The sequence below is a fragment of the Myzus persicae genome, unplaced genomic scaffold (assembly GCF_001856785.1).
Source record: "Myzus persicae strain clone G006 unplaced genomic scaffold, MPER_G0061.0, whole genome shotgun sequence".
Lineage (NCBI taxonomy): Eukaryota > Metazoa > Arthropoda > Insecta > Hemiptera > Aphididae > Myzus > Myzus persicae.
The window spans coordinates 481,150-499,172 of NW_019101102.1; the positions used below are offsets into that span (position 1 = coordinate 481,150).

The 18,023-nt window shown below is 29.8% G+C and overlaps 2 protein-coding genes across 3 annotated transcripts in view; one reads left to right on the forward strand and one right to left on the reverse strand.

Annotated features, from left to right (window-relative positions):
* Positions 1-259: 259 nt before the first annotated feature.
* LOC111027740 (transcription factor 21) overlaps positions 260-18,023 on the reverse strand; it is a 42,975-nt gene continuing 25,211 nt past the window's right edge. For both annotated transcript variants that reach the window (XM_022306159.1, XM_022306158.1), the window contains one exon: positions 260-627. In XM_022306159.1, the coding sequence (XP_022161851.1) occupies positions 478-627 (150 nt within the window). In that variant the 3' untranslated portion in view covers positions 260-477. The remainder of the gene's footprint in view (positions 628-18,023) is intronic.
* On the forward strand, positions 9,087-12,458 carry LOC111027739 (KRAB-A domain-containing protein 2-like). Its single transcript, XM_022306157.1, has 2 exons — positions 9,087-10,164; positions 11,855-12,458. Exons 1-2 carry the CDS (start codon positions 9,183-9,185, stop codon positions 11,908-11,910), a joined length of 1,038 nt encoding a protein of 345 aa, XP_022161849.1. The 5' UTR covers positions 9,087-9,182; the 3' UTR covers positions 11,911-12,458.

Genomic DNA, 18,023 nt, shown 5'->3' on the forward strand with positions numbered 1-18,023 from the left:
GATTATTTTATTTAAGAACCATCAATATATATTTGGAAAAGGTTAAAGGTTAGGTAAACTCGTTTTTCGATAAAATAATCACTTCGTGAATATCTTACACCTTATCCTAACCTTACACGTCGGATGATAGATAAGGTTTTCCCACAGACGATTTCATAATTATTTAGTCGGCATAATATTATGTCTAAGAAATTATCTATCTTAATTATGCTATACCATGTTTTATACGTACATGGTACATGCTCATAAAACCTGTTGGTTCAGTTTTCATAGTTTTTATTAAATCATCGTACAGTTTTTATTAAATTCCATTAACATTATTATGAAAATCCATAAATTAAACGTCAATCGACAAATATTACACGAATAGTTTTATTTTGCATGATGTGTTTAGTAAATAATCATGATGTATAATTTTTTAAGTACCTAGGTCTAAATTGAATAAATTAATTTGAGTACACGAATGGCACGAGTTATTCACGAGTTAATCGACGACTTGTAGTAAGTAGTGTCGTAAGTTGAATACGATTTTTCTTCCAATGTATCATTATAACAGTCGTATCTGTAGTCATCGTCGTCGGCCGATGAACATTCTTTAGCGGTGTTGTGTGCGTTATACGGCCAAGTCTGAAATAAAAAATGTGTAATAAATATTTTAAGTACCGGAAAAGACGATAATCGCATTTCACAGTTGTCGCAGTCGGTTATTATGAATACAAAACAAAATACCTAATGATTATTTATTTGTAGATGAAGTATTAACGAGGATTGTCAAATTCCTAAAGAAAGAATAGCCATTTATGCTAAAAGAAATTTGTACCGCCACATGATACTCCTTAATTAGTAACAATAATTTAGAGAATTTGAAAATAATTTGGTCTTTAAGTATATTTAAAAATTCCAAAATTCTGCTAGTGAATAAATGAATTATTAAAGGGAAAAATGGGGACGAGCCTACTTGGTGAATCAACATAGTACATCGAACAAAAAATAGTATTATGCATTCGCCTTATATTTGGCTATTCGGTGGAATCAAGAAAAACGTTGAGCTTCTAAATTTAAAAGTTATACTACTTGAACTATGCGTAAAGATCTTTTTACAAAAATATATTAATAAGTACAAATATTTTACAAAACTATAAATAGTTAAGAGCCCACAGTCAATTTTCTTAGGTAAGTTAAATTAACTTGATATACCTAACTTTTCAATTATAAGTTGAAAAAAAGGTACACAAATTATAAAATACTTACATAAGTACAATTATAATGCATAATTAATATTTATATTGACATTAATAAAATATATAACACTAATAAAATGGCTTTAAACAGTTTAATTAATTTCCTTAAATACAATTATTCCTTTTCTAATTTGTTTATTAATTTTCATATTATACACAAATAAAGCAATTAAACCAATATGACTTATGAGCATATTTATTTCATATTTTCATTACAAAAACTTCCTACGACTATATTATCCCTGATACTCTGGCATTGCGGTATCTCCGTAATAAAACCGATATGGAAAATGTCCACTGGGAATGTCCGTATCGTGCTAGAGATAATACCATTAGAATAACTAAAACCTCGATTTTAAATCGAATTTTTTTTTTATTTTTAAGATAACAATAGTAGGCTATAGGTAGTAAAATCTTTGAACGAATATGGATAAATAGTTTTTAAATTTCGAAGTAAAACATTTATGCTTTTAAACTATACAATGGTTTTAAAACGTTTTAAATAACTATCAGAGGAAAAATGTTCTTTTTTTAAAATACGGGGCTATTCAATTAAGGTCGGCACAAAATTATCAATGGGTATAGGGTATTTGAAAAATAAAACGTGCCTACAGCGTAGTTTCATCGACAGACATTATATTATTCTAGCGATCGTTTCTGAATATTATTGTGATAAACACGTTTCACATGTACTGCGGACGAGACCCGACCTACCCTTAATGCTTTGTGCGCATATCAATGCCCATTATTAGCTGCAGCAACAGACGGACACACACCATTAAAAGGGAACGACGGGTGGACAACCATTATTATAACCTTGGACTCTGTACACACCGAAGTCACAATGTGCTGCATGTGGTACTACCATAATATGGATAATATAAGATTAGATCCACTCCTATATATATTATATCGACAAAATAAGGGATCGTTGTCTGGAATGTGCGCATTATGTGACACAGAAACATTCTTATATTATACTCTATCGATACAACACAGCATTGCAATGTATCGATGGCGCCGAACCCGTGTATCAAGGGAAGTGCGACTACCCCCCCCCACCCTTTATGCTAGGTGAGGGAGCGTGTGGTAAACTAATCTGAGTATGGGGATTTGGGAATAATATTGTACATCAGTATATCTATAAATTAGCTGTATGCTGCCATTTCAAATTACAACACCAAATATAGCTATTCCTATTATTTTAAATTATATTTACCCGAGTATAGTGTATAAATAACAGGTCAACTGCCACGAGACCCTTTTGTGGGTCACACGAAGTTCGTCAAAACGTTTATCAGTTTGATTTTGCTAATCATAATAATATCATACAAATACTAAAATGTATAAGTATTATATTTTGATTGTGAACAAAATATTTCTGGTGCAGACGTGAAGATTTAAACAAGTATTATCGAGTCAGTCACTCAGTGGAATGTTGAATATTGTTAGGAAGACAGGCAACAGTGAAAGAACACAGTCCATATGCATAGCATATGTATGTTTGGTGAATACGCTGTGCAATTCGACTGAGTTTAATTATATAGATGCAGTAAGTAGTTGCACAGAAACATGTTTCATATTGTGCAATGCAGTAGGTTGAATTACTTTTTTCAAGTATTTGATTGAGAATAAAATTATTTATTGACAATAATTGAAAAACAAGTTTAAAAAATCAAAAATGCCTCAGGACTATACAGATAGCTCCAAAAGAGCTAAAATATTTTGTCGATTGTAGCATGTATGGTGAATGATATAACAAACATTTTGTGAATATTTCAAATAGCTACGGTAATTTGTTTTTCAATTTAAAAAAAAATAACAAAATAATTTATTAATAATATCCAATGCCCCAAAAAATTCAACCAAAAATGCTCATAAAAAATAATTTGACTTTTCAGTAAACTTGTTTTAATAAAAGTAAAATAAGTTATGAGCAATCTTGTCCTAAATTTTAAAATCTTAGAAATAATTACAAACAATTTTGTGAATTTCTGACAAATAGTTTGCAAATTTAATTGATTTTGACAGTTTATAGAATTACGAACGACTTTATTTTTATTTTTACTAACAACAGCTTATAAGGAACCTTGGATTAAATTTTCAAAATTAATGGGCGAAAATGAATCTCCAATAATTAAAAAAAATTAATACAAATCTAAAATGTCTTATTCCTATAAATAGCTCAAAATGAGTAAAAATATTTTGATAGCGTATAGTGAATAAAACAAAAAATAATATAAATGTTTGGTGAAAAGTTATAACTATGTTTTTTAGAGTTATACCTACCAAAAATCAAATTCAATTTTGTCAAAAACTGGTTTGTATAAAAATCTGGGATTTTCCTGACGCTTTTAAAAAGTCCTAGAATTTTCAATGTTGAACTCCTGAATGCGAATTGCTATCAGAAAATGAGATATTGCAGTCAAAAATTGAAGAGATATTTCGATTACTTGTCGTGTACACAAAAAATAAACAATTGAATTAATTAACTATTTTTATAATAAATTTAATATTTGTATTATATACGTGGGTTATATGTGTATACATAACACCTTTCCTATATTGCATTTTAATATATTTTTTTAATATTATACTTTTACATATATTCTTTTAAACAAAAAAACAATGCTCAACCAGTGTTGCATGCTTATGCACTTTATACATATTTTTATGCCTACTTATACCTTATACTTAATAAATAATATTGTAAAGAGACGTTATAATATACAAATATACTAATGGGTATCGGCGGCGGCGAAGCGACACACGATATCTCCAAGGGTGGCCAACATGAATATGTTTGGATAAATACAATTATATCCACAGCCAAAATGTTTCAATCATTAAATTGTGTACTCAACTTAAATTTATAGTTGCCGTCTTCAAAGAACAATTTCGAGACTTCAAGGTTTTTTTAGTAAATGTCATTGACAACAAGTGTCTGATATCACATCATATTTAAAAAAATTAATCAGATCTCGAAATAACTAAAATCTCAAAGAGTTCTTATTAAAACATTTAGGTGCTTTTACAATTTCAATTTTTTTTTTTCTTATACTCTTATTTATTTATATTTTATCGATTATTGTTTGTTCATTTATCAATAAAAACTTTTTTTTATAAATGTATACCAAAAAAATGTGCAGTAATGATAATAAGTCAATTTTTTGGTATTTGTAAATAAGGCGCGAGCTGCTCCGCGTTGGCTTACCTGCCTTAAATTACATAATATAGGTACCTATTGTGGCGTGCGACCGACGCCTTTTAGCTGACGCAATTACGGCGCACCGTGGAATGTGTTCGAGTGACTTTAACGACCCATTTACATTTATTGTTGAGATAGTATGTGGCCAGACGTGGTGCATCGGATTAGTATAGTTGTCACTTTTCGGTCTTCACGCTGTCATTTAGTAAAATACAATTTACGTTCTCAAGTGAAGTACCCCCTTCCCCTTAGTATTTTTACACTATGGGTAAATAAGTAAAAATATGAGCCTTCACATTTTTGTTTTTAAATTAGAGTCAGCAAAATCATATTATCCAATCAACTTAAAATTGATTTTATTTTTAATTTCGTAACAATTAAAAGTTATAGGCATTTGTCAAACAATTTAAAATTTAAAAATATTAATCATGATTCCTTTGAACAATTAATAATTAACAAAGTTTTATTAAAAAACTCACTGTACAAATTTTCTTTAATATTCTGATTGAATCGACTGTGAAATGTGCCATATGAAATGATAAATCAACTATTTTATAACATAGATGCATCTGTTTAAGCGATAAGAAATAATAATTATGCGATAAGTGTGATGACGCGAGCAAGGGAAATATGAATTAATTTAATATGATATAGATAAATTGTTGAATTTTACTTCTTGGAACAATTCTTATCTACACGCCGATCATACACATAAATTGACTGACAAAAAGGTCAGGTTGCAGGTAAATAGAAACCCGAGGGTCACTGCCATACCATACAATATGTTTACAGGCTTACAATCTACACGTTTATTTTCATTTATAACTTATTTTCAGCTCAACTTTCTTAATTTTATATTCCATAAGAACATTATCTTGACAATAACAAATACAAAAAAAAAATAATTAGCGAAATCGGTCCAGCCGCGATGCTCTTACCAAGGGAAATAGGGATTAAAATAGAGAAAAATATTTGGGGTGGGCCACCCTTAATACCTACTGGTTTAAAAAATAGTCCATGATCTATTCTTAAACCTACGAAATACACACAAAGAATTTCATGAACATCGGTCCACCTTCTGAGAAGTTTAATAACGAACACTGTGACCGGAGAATTGTATATTCATAAGATAATTGTTTAGATATACAGCCTATAACTTTTTGACTGTATTATTATTACCACACCAGCAAAACGTGTAATTTTTAAACTAAAAACTAAGCAAACACTAATCCTAAGTGTTAAGTCTTAAAGATTAAATAATGTCTGGGGAGGAGTAGGACATGTTACATTACACAAGCGAGTACTCGATGCACACATACAAAGAAGAATGTTATCTATATAATAAATTCTGAATAAAAACTAAATTTTTTTTAATATACAGTGATCGCTGCTTATTTTAATCACGGTTAATGTTATCAAACGTTTATTGTTATCGAAAAGTATAAGTACGGGCCGGATGTATACTTATATGTGTAAATTATGTCGGCTATTGTAATCATTATCAGTTTTAGGTCATAGAATCATCATTTTGTAACATACAATGTTTACAAAGTTTTCTCCAAATGTCTCACAATAAAGACATAAATGTCTATACAGTGTATAGAATGATATCACATTTATATCATTTATATCTACCTTTCGTTCGTACAGCATAAAGACAGTCGCTGCCCGTCGACCAGTATCGCTTTTGTATGCATCCGTACATATTAAACATATTTATTATTTATTTATATTTTATTTAATTTTTTTAAATTTTAAATTTTAAATTTTTCGTTTAGTGTTATCAATCGGATTATGTTATCAGTTATGTCCCGTACCAAAGTGATTACATGAAGCGGCGACCACTGTAATAAAATAATCATTGATACATGACATTTTAACAAAATATTTATAAAAGCATTTAACACTTTATAATTTTAAAAATATATTGACTTTTTTAATTATGTATAGGCATAAGAAAATGTTGAATTAATTAGTTTCTTTTAAATGATGTGAAAGTAAGATAAATTGTTAATATTTTTGTCTTTGCATGAGCAACTCGTAAAATATAAATAGTATATTATTATAGGTAGCTTAATAAAGTTAAAAATTAAACAATAATATAAATTAAAATTAAATGTATAGTCAATATTATATAATGTACCTAATCTCTATATATACAAAGGAAAATTACTTTAGCAATAATCAACGCAGAGCCAAACCTATTTGAGTTATAGACTTGAAATTTCGAGGATGGATTAATATTATAATGTCAAGTTCCACTAAGAAAAGATTTTTCAAAATTTTGATTTTAAATAGTTGAAATCGCAAAAATAAACTGTTTAAGTACACATTATATATATATCTCCAAATTTTACAGCACGGCGATCTATGGGTTTCTGTAGCGACATGCAACCATAACTTTTTGTCCGTCTAACTATATGTTTGATCGGTGTGCAGATTTGAATTGTTTTAGGTAAAATTTTACAACCTATCTATATCTATCTATGTATATAACAATAAATCCCTACTTCCCATAGTCGAGGCATTACGCTTATCGCTTATCGTTTACAACAGATCCATCTATCTTCTATCAATGACATAAAACAGTTAATTTATAATTTTTTAGAGCTCATTTCACAGTGGAATCAATCGGAAGATTAATGAACATTTTACATTATTTTGATAAGTGTTTGTTCATCATAGTTAGTTGAAGCAATCACGCTTAAAATGTTAAACAAACTTAAATCACCTTCGGGCCATCACCATGCCATACAATATGTGTATAGGTATACAATTTGCATGTTTATTTTAATTAATAACTTATTTTCCGCGCAACTTTCTTAATTTTTTAGTAGAACTTGGTATTTTTTTTAAATTTTTAGTTGCCGTTGGTTAATCCGGCAGATCATGTTTAAAAAGGCTTCAAATCGAATTTTAGTACATAGCCTACCAAGTTCACTGTTGGCTGAGTTACACTTATTGCCGTTCATCGGCATGTACACAGTCAAAAAATCAATTAAATTTAAATGAAACATATCGTATTATTCATATAGAGTGTGAACCTAGCGGGGTGCGCAATCCACCACAGATAGATAGCCTACCTGATAATATGCTACATACATTATAACAAGGGAGTCTCATATAGAATTGGCATTGTTAAAGGGCAACGAAGTGCAAGGGATCAGCTAGAAAAGATATAATATTGATGTAATAGATCTTTGTTTCGACACGACATTACGACAGTTAATTTGTCTACTGACGATCGTAAGTAGTAACAGCTGCAACCGCTATAATTATGACGTATAGGAATACTTGCTGAAATATTATAAACTACAAACTAACATAACAAATTTATTATCTAAGTTAAGAGTTGTATGGAAAACACTGAATAGCTGAATTATATAAATTGCGTTGTAAAAAAATAATGATACTTTTCTTATCGATAAACGAGTTTAACTATACAAATTATAATTATAGCCATAGAATCATTTTTTAATAACAACATGTATATAGAGTCATTAGAACTATTTGTAAATATTATTTTTATTTTTTGAAATGATTTTTCAAAATTAGACCTCTAAGGGGTAAAGGGGTTTTTTTATATAGCTATATAGTACACGGATAACGCCGTGACGGGACAGCTAGTATTTTATAGGTTATAGTTTTTGAGCAAAGTAAGAAAAAAATGTTTTGATTTTGAGTCAGCAAATTGATAGATCCTAGTTCCTCCCATGAATTGTATTTCGGGACAACACGGTGTTACTCCCCTCCTCCCATTGAAAATAGAACTGTGAAATTTCCGATTATTTTTGTAATATAATATAGTTTTATAACATGTATAGAGTATAATATTATTATTATTGTTGTAATAATAATTATTTAACACTGTGCTATGTTATCTAAGATATGTGTGTTACATTGAACAATTTTTTCTTCGAGACTATGCATATTAGAATTAAATATTATAAGTAACTGTTGAGTTAAACACAGTACCGTAAATTACAATTATACGCTTCATTTCTCGACAATAAATAAAATATATGACAGGAAGTCTTTCAAATTAAATATATGCCTATTTTAATACTTTAAATATTGTTTTAATGGTTTAGTAATGAATTAGTTCAATATAATATATAACTCGATATTAAAGGTTGGAATTCACTTAAAATTGTATATTGAAATAATAAAACAACAATATTGATGTTCTTAGAAATATTTTAGAAATACTATTGTACCTAAATTGAGTTAGGTCCTTAGTGTAGGTTCTAACCCCCATTAACAGCTGACGGGCGGATGCGCATTGTATCGACTTAAGGTTTGGGACAATCGGGTCTTCCTTCAAACTACATGTATATGTACACTGAAGATACACAGTGCTAAATAAAACCCAGCAATACAATATAATGCGTATAGAAATAATTGTGTACCATTATAAGTCGGGTCCGATAAACTAATATATAATATAATGTGGCACATGATAATCGCACATTAACAGTCGACCGGCGGTGGGTGGTCGGGTTTTTTTTTTAACTACCTAGAAATCGGTATTTTATAAAATGTCCGCCTATTGTGGCGATAGATTCTGGTGGGGCGTCGAATCGGTCGTGGCCGGCCAAAGGTCTTCGTTCGGGACGGTGTTCAGTCGAAAACGATTAGTGTGCGTAGTCAGTTACTCTATGCGTCGTGTGCTTGGTCGACGTGTGCTCCCATAGCCTAATAAACGTTACACACCTTATTTGCAGGCTGAGATCATGGAGTGGCAGACAAGGAAGTCATTTAACGACATGTGGAAGATTATTTTTGCCACTAAGCGACGTGGTAACAAGAAGAGTTTAAGCCGTGGTGAATATCAGGACCGGATTGCAATAGTTCGGCAACTGAAAGAGCATCTGAAAACAGGCAGAGGGACCGTATCGGCGAGGAATCTGCGATTACTTCACAAGTTTAACGTTATAATGAAGGGTGGTAGCGAATGGTTGGTAAAGCCATCGCCGTTGGTAGACTCGGACAAACTCCGCTTGTACGTGTCTAATGATGAACTGTTCGACGTGCTGCACGAGGCGCATCTGGAGACCAATCACGGTACTGAGGATCAAATGATTCACAGAATTCGATTGCGGTACTGCAACGTGACGAGGGAGGCGGTGTCCACTTACCTGGCACAGTGTCCGTACTGCCGCAACCCGAGAGGGGAGGACGCGGTGAGAGCGATATCTCCGAAGGCACCGATGGTGGTGGTGCCAATGCCGGTACAGGTATCGCCGGTATCGGCGGTACAGATGTGTCCGTCATCTCAGTTTTCTGAATATGGTTCATCGGTCTACTTCGGATTCATCGACATGCGTCCATGGACCCGTGATGGCTACTCATATATCATGGTCCACTGGGACATCAAGAGCAAATTTATGCACATAATGCCGCTCCAGAGCGTACACCATGTGAACGTGGCGGTCAGTTTGATGGATATTTATGCGACGTTTGGCATGCCACATTTTATCGACGCACCATACTGTGTGCAATATATCAAAGCGATAATCAATCACATAAAAGTAGTATGGAGGAATGAGGTGTTCATCAAACACAGGGCTTCAGATGATGTGAACGATATAACCAGTGGCTGGCATAATGTACAGGACTTATTGAAGCCATGGTTGACAAGAGAAAAAGTTAAGCGCAACTGGCCGTCGGAAGTCAAGTACATTCAATTTGCGATTAACAATCAGACATTTTCAGGTAACATTTATTAGCCACAATTTTGTACTTACAGGAACAATAGGAAGGGAAATTTAGGAATTCTTTTCAATTACAAATGTATGTATGAAAATGTATTGCCGGTTCCTTCGCATAAATTGTTCTTATAGCAATTTAAAAATATCAAAAATACATAGGCATAATCTTTTTATAGACATTCGAAATTCAATTATTGACGAAATTGAATATTTAAACGAACAGTTGAATTTCTTCTTTGAATGGTTTTATAATCAGTTTGTTGTAATTTTAAAAAATAACTATTTATTAAAAATCGTTTGAAATCCTTTCCATTACATATATTTTCATTTAGGTACTATTATATACAAAGAAATGTTCAAAATATTTAGGCTGATTTAAAGTTTTTTTTCCATAGAACATAGGTACCAATTCACCATAAATTAACTAAAAATGTAATAATTGCAATAATAGGTAAATGATAATAATAATTTATGATATAAATATTATAGGTGCTATGTACTATAATATTATAAAATATAAAAAAATAATACATTATTATTTATTACATTTATAATAATTAGGGTTGGGAATTTTATCGAGCAATTATTGTAATAGTCAAATAATTTTAAAAGTATTTTGAAAATAACCGAAAAAAATCTTATAATACGGGAAAATAATCAATGTAATTATTACAAATAATTAATTTTTTATCAACCAATTCCAAATGGGCACAAAAATAATTGTTGACTTATCAATAAAATAAACAGTTGACATTTTTTTCCATGTTGTTGTTTTTATCTTTATTTTTTTTATTTAGTATTTTATAACTATTTACGACTGCTTCATAGACGATAAATTAAAATTATTAAACTGGTTATTGTATTAATCGTCAAAAATCGATTATTCCTCAACATTCGGTAATCACTAATCGACTTACACATTTCTCAATCGTCTAGCCTTAATAATAATAACAATTTTGAAGGATTGTGTTACCACCAAAATTAATGTCTTAAAGAAATATAAATATATACAAGTAAGGTAGAAACCCACTGAAACCGAATATCTAAGATCCGAATCTATTTAGCTTGTCATTATGAGCTGTAATTCCAACAGGCAGGTGAATATAATATTACAAAATAATAGTTTATTAAACAAATTTTACGTTTACCTAAAAATGAATTTGTTATCAGGTAGTTTTAATGATATTACATTATTATTACCAATTGTGAAAAAGTCGATTCTTATTTTATTTTATTTATTTGTTCGCCCCATGTTTCGGCTAACAATCTAATCGGTTAATAGATGATGTCGACATTTATGAATTCGGAATAAAAGTCGTTGGCTAATTTATTCAACTTGTCCCATTGACCGTCACCCATAATAAGATATTATCTTTAGAAATAATATACACACTAAAGGCCCGTATCTGTTCAGAATTTCATTTTTCATGTAACGATCTATTGTCGAAATCAAATATTTAACACATCCATTACCACCCAATGACGTGGTACACTCGACACCTGCTATACAGCAGAGCGTATTCCCGGGGTGGTTTTTGTTTCTTTTGAACACTGACATATTTGCAATTTGCATACTTCAAGTGTCCCATACTATATAGTACGTTCCACTGTATCAAACCCTGCAGGCGCCACTACTAATTATCTGAATAGGTTTACCAATTATTCTGCTAACGTGTTTATTTGTTTTTTTACAGGATGCTCCTCGTCACTTTATACCAGACTGCCTTCGGATATCAATCCGTCGGTGTGATTGATCGTTTGATGTAAATTCCATCAGAAAAGGCGGCAGCAGCGGACGAGGGCCACTGGAATGATTGCACTACGGCGACGTTCTCGTTCTCCTGTTAAAAGTACAACTGCTGGCCGACACATCTTCCACATAAATTGTGTTCACTTTTTTTAATATTTCACTAGATTATACACTGTCTTCAACAAACCGGTAATTTTATTAGCATCATAGTATATCCCTTTAACACGTTTAATGTACACATATAAAAGATACAACATAGTATATATAGGTACATGTAATATGCTACTGTGATTGACAGTTTGAAGTTTAAATTCTCCCAGATTTATTTGCGGCTTTAAAAGCAATTAACAATCTGGTACATAATGGTTAGGTTACTCGTGTGACGCTTAAGTTATAATTAACTAGTATACTTATTACAATGTCGGTATATCCTTGTATTCAGGCAAAATGGCTCAGAACAAATAAGTTTTTTTACTGTTATTGAGATTAAAGTTTATTATAATATGTATATGATAAATAGATCTTTAAACTTAAATCTTAAAAAAAATCCATAGCATTAAAATATAAATACAATTCATTATTAATAGTATTGTTGTTAAATCATATCTAAAATTGTTATCTATAATAATAAAAAAATAGTATAATATAATAATATAATCATGTAAAATTTAAGTATTAAAATTAAATTTTCTTTTGGAAAAAAATTTTGCTTTACCAAATTTTATATTTATATATTCGCGTTTGTATAAATTAAATATTATGCATTGTAATATAAAAAAAAATATATGCCTAATGGCATATTTTTATACCTTTTATTATGTTTATTATGTTAAAGGGATTGCAAACTGCCAATTATTTCAACAAAAATGTATGTAATGATTATTTTTCATTGTGTTTAATTATTTCAATATATATTAAATTAAACTATGTTTTTTAAACTTTCTTAAATATGAATATAAAAGGATATAATTTATTATTTTGTCTGATTATTTTTTATTCAACGGTTGGTAATTTAAAGACCATTTTGTGCATTGTTTAACTCTCAATTTTTTTTGTTGCATTGCGTTTAATTTTAAAAAGTAAGTTTTTGATACATTGAATATGAATAAAGTAACATTAAATAATAAACTGTTTAAAACTGTAAATCATATTCTCGTTAACAATTAATGAAATATACAAGGGACTAATTCAAATCAATGCAAATATAATATTTTGACACTTTAATATTGTTTTTATGCTTTAAAAAAACGAATTAATTTAATGTGATTGGATATTAGAAGTTCAAGCGCATTTAAAATTGTAATACTTTTTAAAATCTAACGAATGTGTTTTATAAATTGTTATTATTTATTTTTAGTAGAAAAAAAATGATTACAATCCATACATACACTTATACAAATTATTAAGTAAAATTTCTATTGCAAACAATACGTTTTTTTAATTGTTTAATAGACATGTCAGTAGGTGCATACAATCGCTGGAACAGTTGTTTCACGACAATTTTACATTAATATTACTATTTTAGTCTTTTGGTTTTTTGTTACTGTAATAAAACAAAATTATATTTTATGGATCGCAATTTCAACCGACAATTCTAATATAATACCCACATTCTACGTTTATAATATGTATATTCATTACTATTAAGTTACACTAACACAAAACCAGGTTTATTATTCGAAAACAAATGAACGAGTGCTCGGGTTTTAAGCAGAGAAGAAAAAATGAGAGAGAAATATGGATTTCGTGTAGAATCTCGCGAAGGATAAAATTATGAAAAGCCTTAGCCCGTAGGAAAAAGAGTTTTTGCTTAAAGGTAAATAATAAACAGAAACGAAAAAATGTCTGGCGCGCATATGTACATTGCTTCTTATATAAGTAGGTATAAGGTAGGTAGGTTCACTATATAATATCCAGTCACACGTGGCCGAAAAAGCCAGGTACAATACAATTGGTAGGTAGGTAGGTAGGTAGGTAGGTAGGTAGGTAGGTAAGTGGTTAGTTTGTGGGTAGGGTAGAGTCATATTATTATTATTATTATTATTATTATTATAAGCACTCCGATCAAGCGTTAACGGTACACGTACTGCGCAGAATACAATATTATACTTGTGCAGTATACAGAGTGTAACATAAGAATTTAACGAAAAAAATGATGCCAGTATGAAGGTTGGGATAAAAGTTCAACCACAGATCGGGACATTTACGAAAATAATATCAACAACCTTTTTTCAATTATTCTCAATTATAAAATTTAGAACACAATGTAATATATGTGTGTATAGAATAAAATAGCATGACATTTTTAAATACTTATTTTACAGCGTCGTTCGAATTTTAAGTTTAAACATATATTATTGTTACAGGAATTAAATGAATGATACATTTGATTAATTAACTGAGATATATTTTTCTGACTTTTCCACCTATTTCAATAGCTCTGGCCTTCCCATGACATACGTATGCAATTTCAAACAAGTAATTTTGAAATTAAATTTGCTTTGAATGATACTTTCTGCAGTTTCAACTTGGAGACGGTTACGTTATTTTGTCCACTGGGTCATTATCAGTGAAAATATCTTCTCAATATTAGAGTTATGACCAGGGATAGCATATAAGTATTGGCCCATCAAAATTAAATTAAGTTTTCTTTCAAATATATCAGTTTTTTGAAAGAAATTTAACCATTTGTCATGAATATATTTTGCATATTTCCTTCAATTTCCTGTTTGTAATTTTTAAGGTACAATATGTCTTCAAAACAACCATACGTGATATCAATACTCTTTTCTAGATAGTTAAACGTGTGACAATAATGAAAATAGTATGGATAATAAATAATTTAAGAAATATAGGAACTTATGTCAAATAATTCGCAGAAATGATATTTTGAAAAAAGTTATTATAAGTTTTAAATTAATTTACTAGAAAAAAAATATTGCTATTTTAAAAATTCTATAAAGTAAACTACTTGACTTGCATACATGTTTTTAACGCAAAAATTCTTCTTATAACCCGATTAGCAAATTGGCAATTTTTGAATTGCCCAAAAAAATTTGAATCAAATTTATAATATAACGCAAGTCCCTATAAATTATGTATAACAAAACAATAAATATTGGTTATAACAAAAATTAATGGTGTAATCAGTTCATTCTGTTACGCCATGTATAAAAGTCATACGGATAAACGGGAAGATTTTACCAGCATTATCATACCTGTAAAATTATACGAAAACTTTTTTTTAATATATATATATTGATATAGCTTGAACAAAATTCAAACGAGTAGTTTCTAAATTATGAAAATGTCCATAGTATACTATACTAAAGATAATGGACAATTGTTTGACAAAAATATTAAATATTTGTAACATTTAATGTCTGGTAAATACAGAGTCCGGTTTTTGTTTTGTTTCTCTTTTTAAAAACAATTCAGATTGTCCCACCTGTGTCTGAAAAATTTGAATTTATGTTTGGTTTTGTTATCTTGTCCTTCGTGGACCGACATAACATGGTCATTTTAAACTCAGACAAATTTTACAATTTTAACAATTTATTAAATATTAATTAAAACAATTTATGTTGATTTTTAAATAGCTGTACATAACTCAATAATAATTAAATGTTGACCATTTAGTGAAATTCATGGTGAACCGTTTCATCAAGGTTGATCATGATGTAGAATATAAAAAACAATTGGCCTTTCGGTAGAGTATGAATATAAAACAGAAATAGACGAATACTTAAAGTATGTATGCTTAGATTGCCATTTCTTGATACACAGTCAGTCGGTGATTGATTTTCATTTAAACAAGTTGAGATATAAAACCAATACGTAATTTGTTAGTTGAAAATTATATTAACAATAGTTACCTACATATTCTCAATAACAAAAACAAAAGACCATAGTGTTTGTCTTACAATTAGTTTGATGTTTATGTAATTCGTGTAAATCTTTTCACTTAAAATTGAATTCCCAGTTTTATTCCACGCATCTAAATATTTACAATTTCAAAGATGTGTATTGTTTTTTCACCTAATACTTAAATTATAATAAGTAGCTCTTATATAAAAATAAATTATAGAAACATTATTCAAGACAAACTACAACTTATAGATAAACAAATTTTGAAATAGTTATATCCACAATATCAAATATACAATGTATATATAAGTATTAGCTTAAAAATGTAAGTCTACTAAATAATTTGGCTGAGGGCTCGATAAAATTTGATTTTAAATAATTGTTTTGTTTTTTTTTATTTTAGTGAATCATTATTATTCGTTTATAACTTATTAATATGCAGTTATGCAGTATAATAAATGTTATACTTAAATATGGGTAAATTAGGTACTTGTAATAGAATAATGATAATATAGATTTTAATATTATATTATATATTGAATCATTTTTATACGAAGACAGAAATCATTTTTCAACCATTTTGGTAACCAATGTGTCTATGATATAAACATTGAGATACCCGGTTGTGAAAATTCAATGGGTATCGACTACCTGGGTTTGGGAGCCGATTCAATTGCTCACATAAAAAGAAGATATACCTACCAAACGCCACGAGATACTCCCGTAAATGGCTTACGACAATTTAAGTATTTGAAAATAAGGTTCTTAATAATAAATATAATATGTCTATACTCTATACTGACGCCAGTAAGAACAGCAATGTGCACGAAATAGACATCAAATATGTATGAGTAAAAAATAAAAATAAAATAGAAGAAGTATTTCTGTACACTACATAATAATTGTTTGCTTATGTTTTCTTTTTACTGAAAAATTAATTAATTTAAAATATAATGTATATAGATATATTATTATTTAATTATTTATTTAATTAAAATATATATTTAGTAAATCCATTATTCAAAACGTAAGCTAAAGTGCTGGAATTTAGACCTTATAGACTCATTATCAAAAATACGAAGGTTATTACGGACCCGAAGTATTCGGCCTTTTGACTAATTTAAACTTTATATTTAACATATAATATGTTATCGAATACCTCATAAAAGATGGCCTTGGACCCTGTGAAAAAGTGAGAAACATCCGTCCCATATTTAGCAGGTGTTATTTACAATTATTTGAGTTAATGCAAAAATCAGAATTTCATTAGAGTGGTAGGTAACATTATTGATTGACCAGAATTTCAATAAACGAGATATTAAAGTAAAAATGTAGTGGTGATCATATTGGATAATTCACCCTGTATATAGTTATGTTATATTTAACTGTTTTACAAAAGTATAACAATAAAATGATAAAATAAAGTGTGGTCGTGCGATTGGTACCCATCCGACAAAAAATGCAACGACGACGTAGACCATATCTTTGACACTGGGAATTATGATACACCGTAAGTGGTAGGGAAGTCTTTAATATTATACGTTAACTATAGTATTACGTAGACTTGTTTGATGTTTTATTTTTTATTTTGTTCATAATAACGAAGGTCCGGGGTACTAGGTAAAAAAAACAAACTAGATGTGAGTTGCAGACTTGCAGTCGTTCAGAAAAACACTGGAAAAACATAAGAAAAGCGGGGTCAAATATAACTGACCTTTCGTAAAAAAGTATTACGCCTGGATATTATTTGGATCTCCTGGCTGACATAATATTTTGTACTATTTAGTATTTACAACGTTAATTTTGTCACGTAAATCGATAGATGTACTTCAAGTATAAATGCACGTGTTGTCTTTGGTAGTTTTTGTTTTGGCTGCAACACCTCGCCTAATTCGTTCCGACACGTCTCGTCGGTTGTTTATTTTAGTTTAATATTTTGGTTTTTGTTCTATTCTCCTGACCCACCGACGATGACTAAGAGACACGATTGACACACCATCGTCGCTGTGCGTTTGCCGCCGACGAGAAGAGATGTGACAAATTGCACCTGTCCGACGACCATTTGTCTCTTTTGGCCCGGTACCCATTAGTCAAACACGACCGCTGTTCGGTGGTATATTTATAAGTTTTTTTTATAGCTTCGGCAACCTCTCGTCGTGGAGTCGGCGGATCGTTTTTTTCGGAGATTGCGACATAATAATTATATTATTATATTATGGTGCGACGTCGTAGTTATGTTTCAGACT

What these genes read in the sequence shown, in the direction of transcription:
- LOC111027739 (XM_022306157.1), top strand. Translation starts at nt 9,183, where the DNA reads ATGGAGTGGCAGACAAGGAAGTCATTTAACGACATGTGGAAGATTATT. An exon ending in TAACAATCAGACATTTTCAG is followed by an intron (nt 10,165 to 11,854) that starts GTAACATTTATT and finishes GTTTTTTTACAG; the next exon opens with GATGCTCCTCGTCACTTTAT.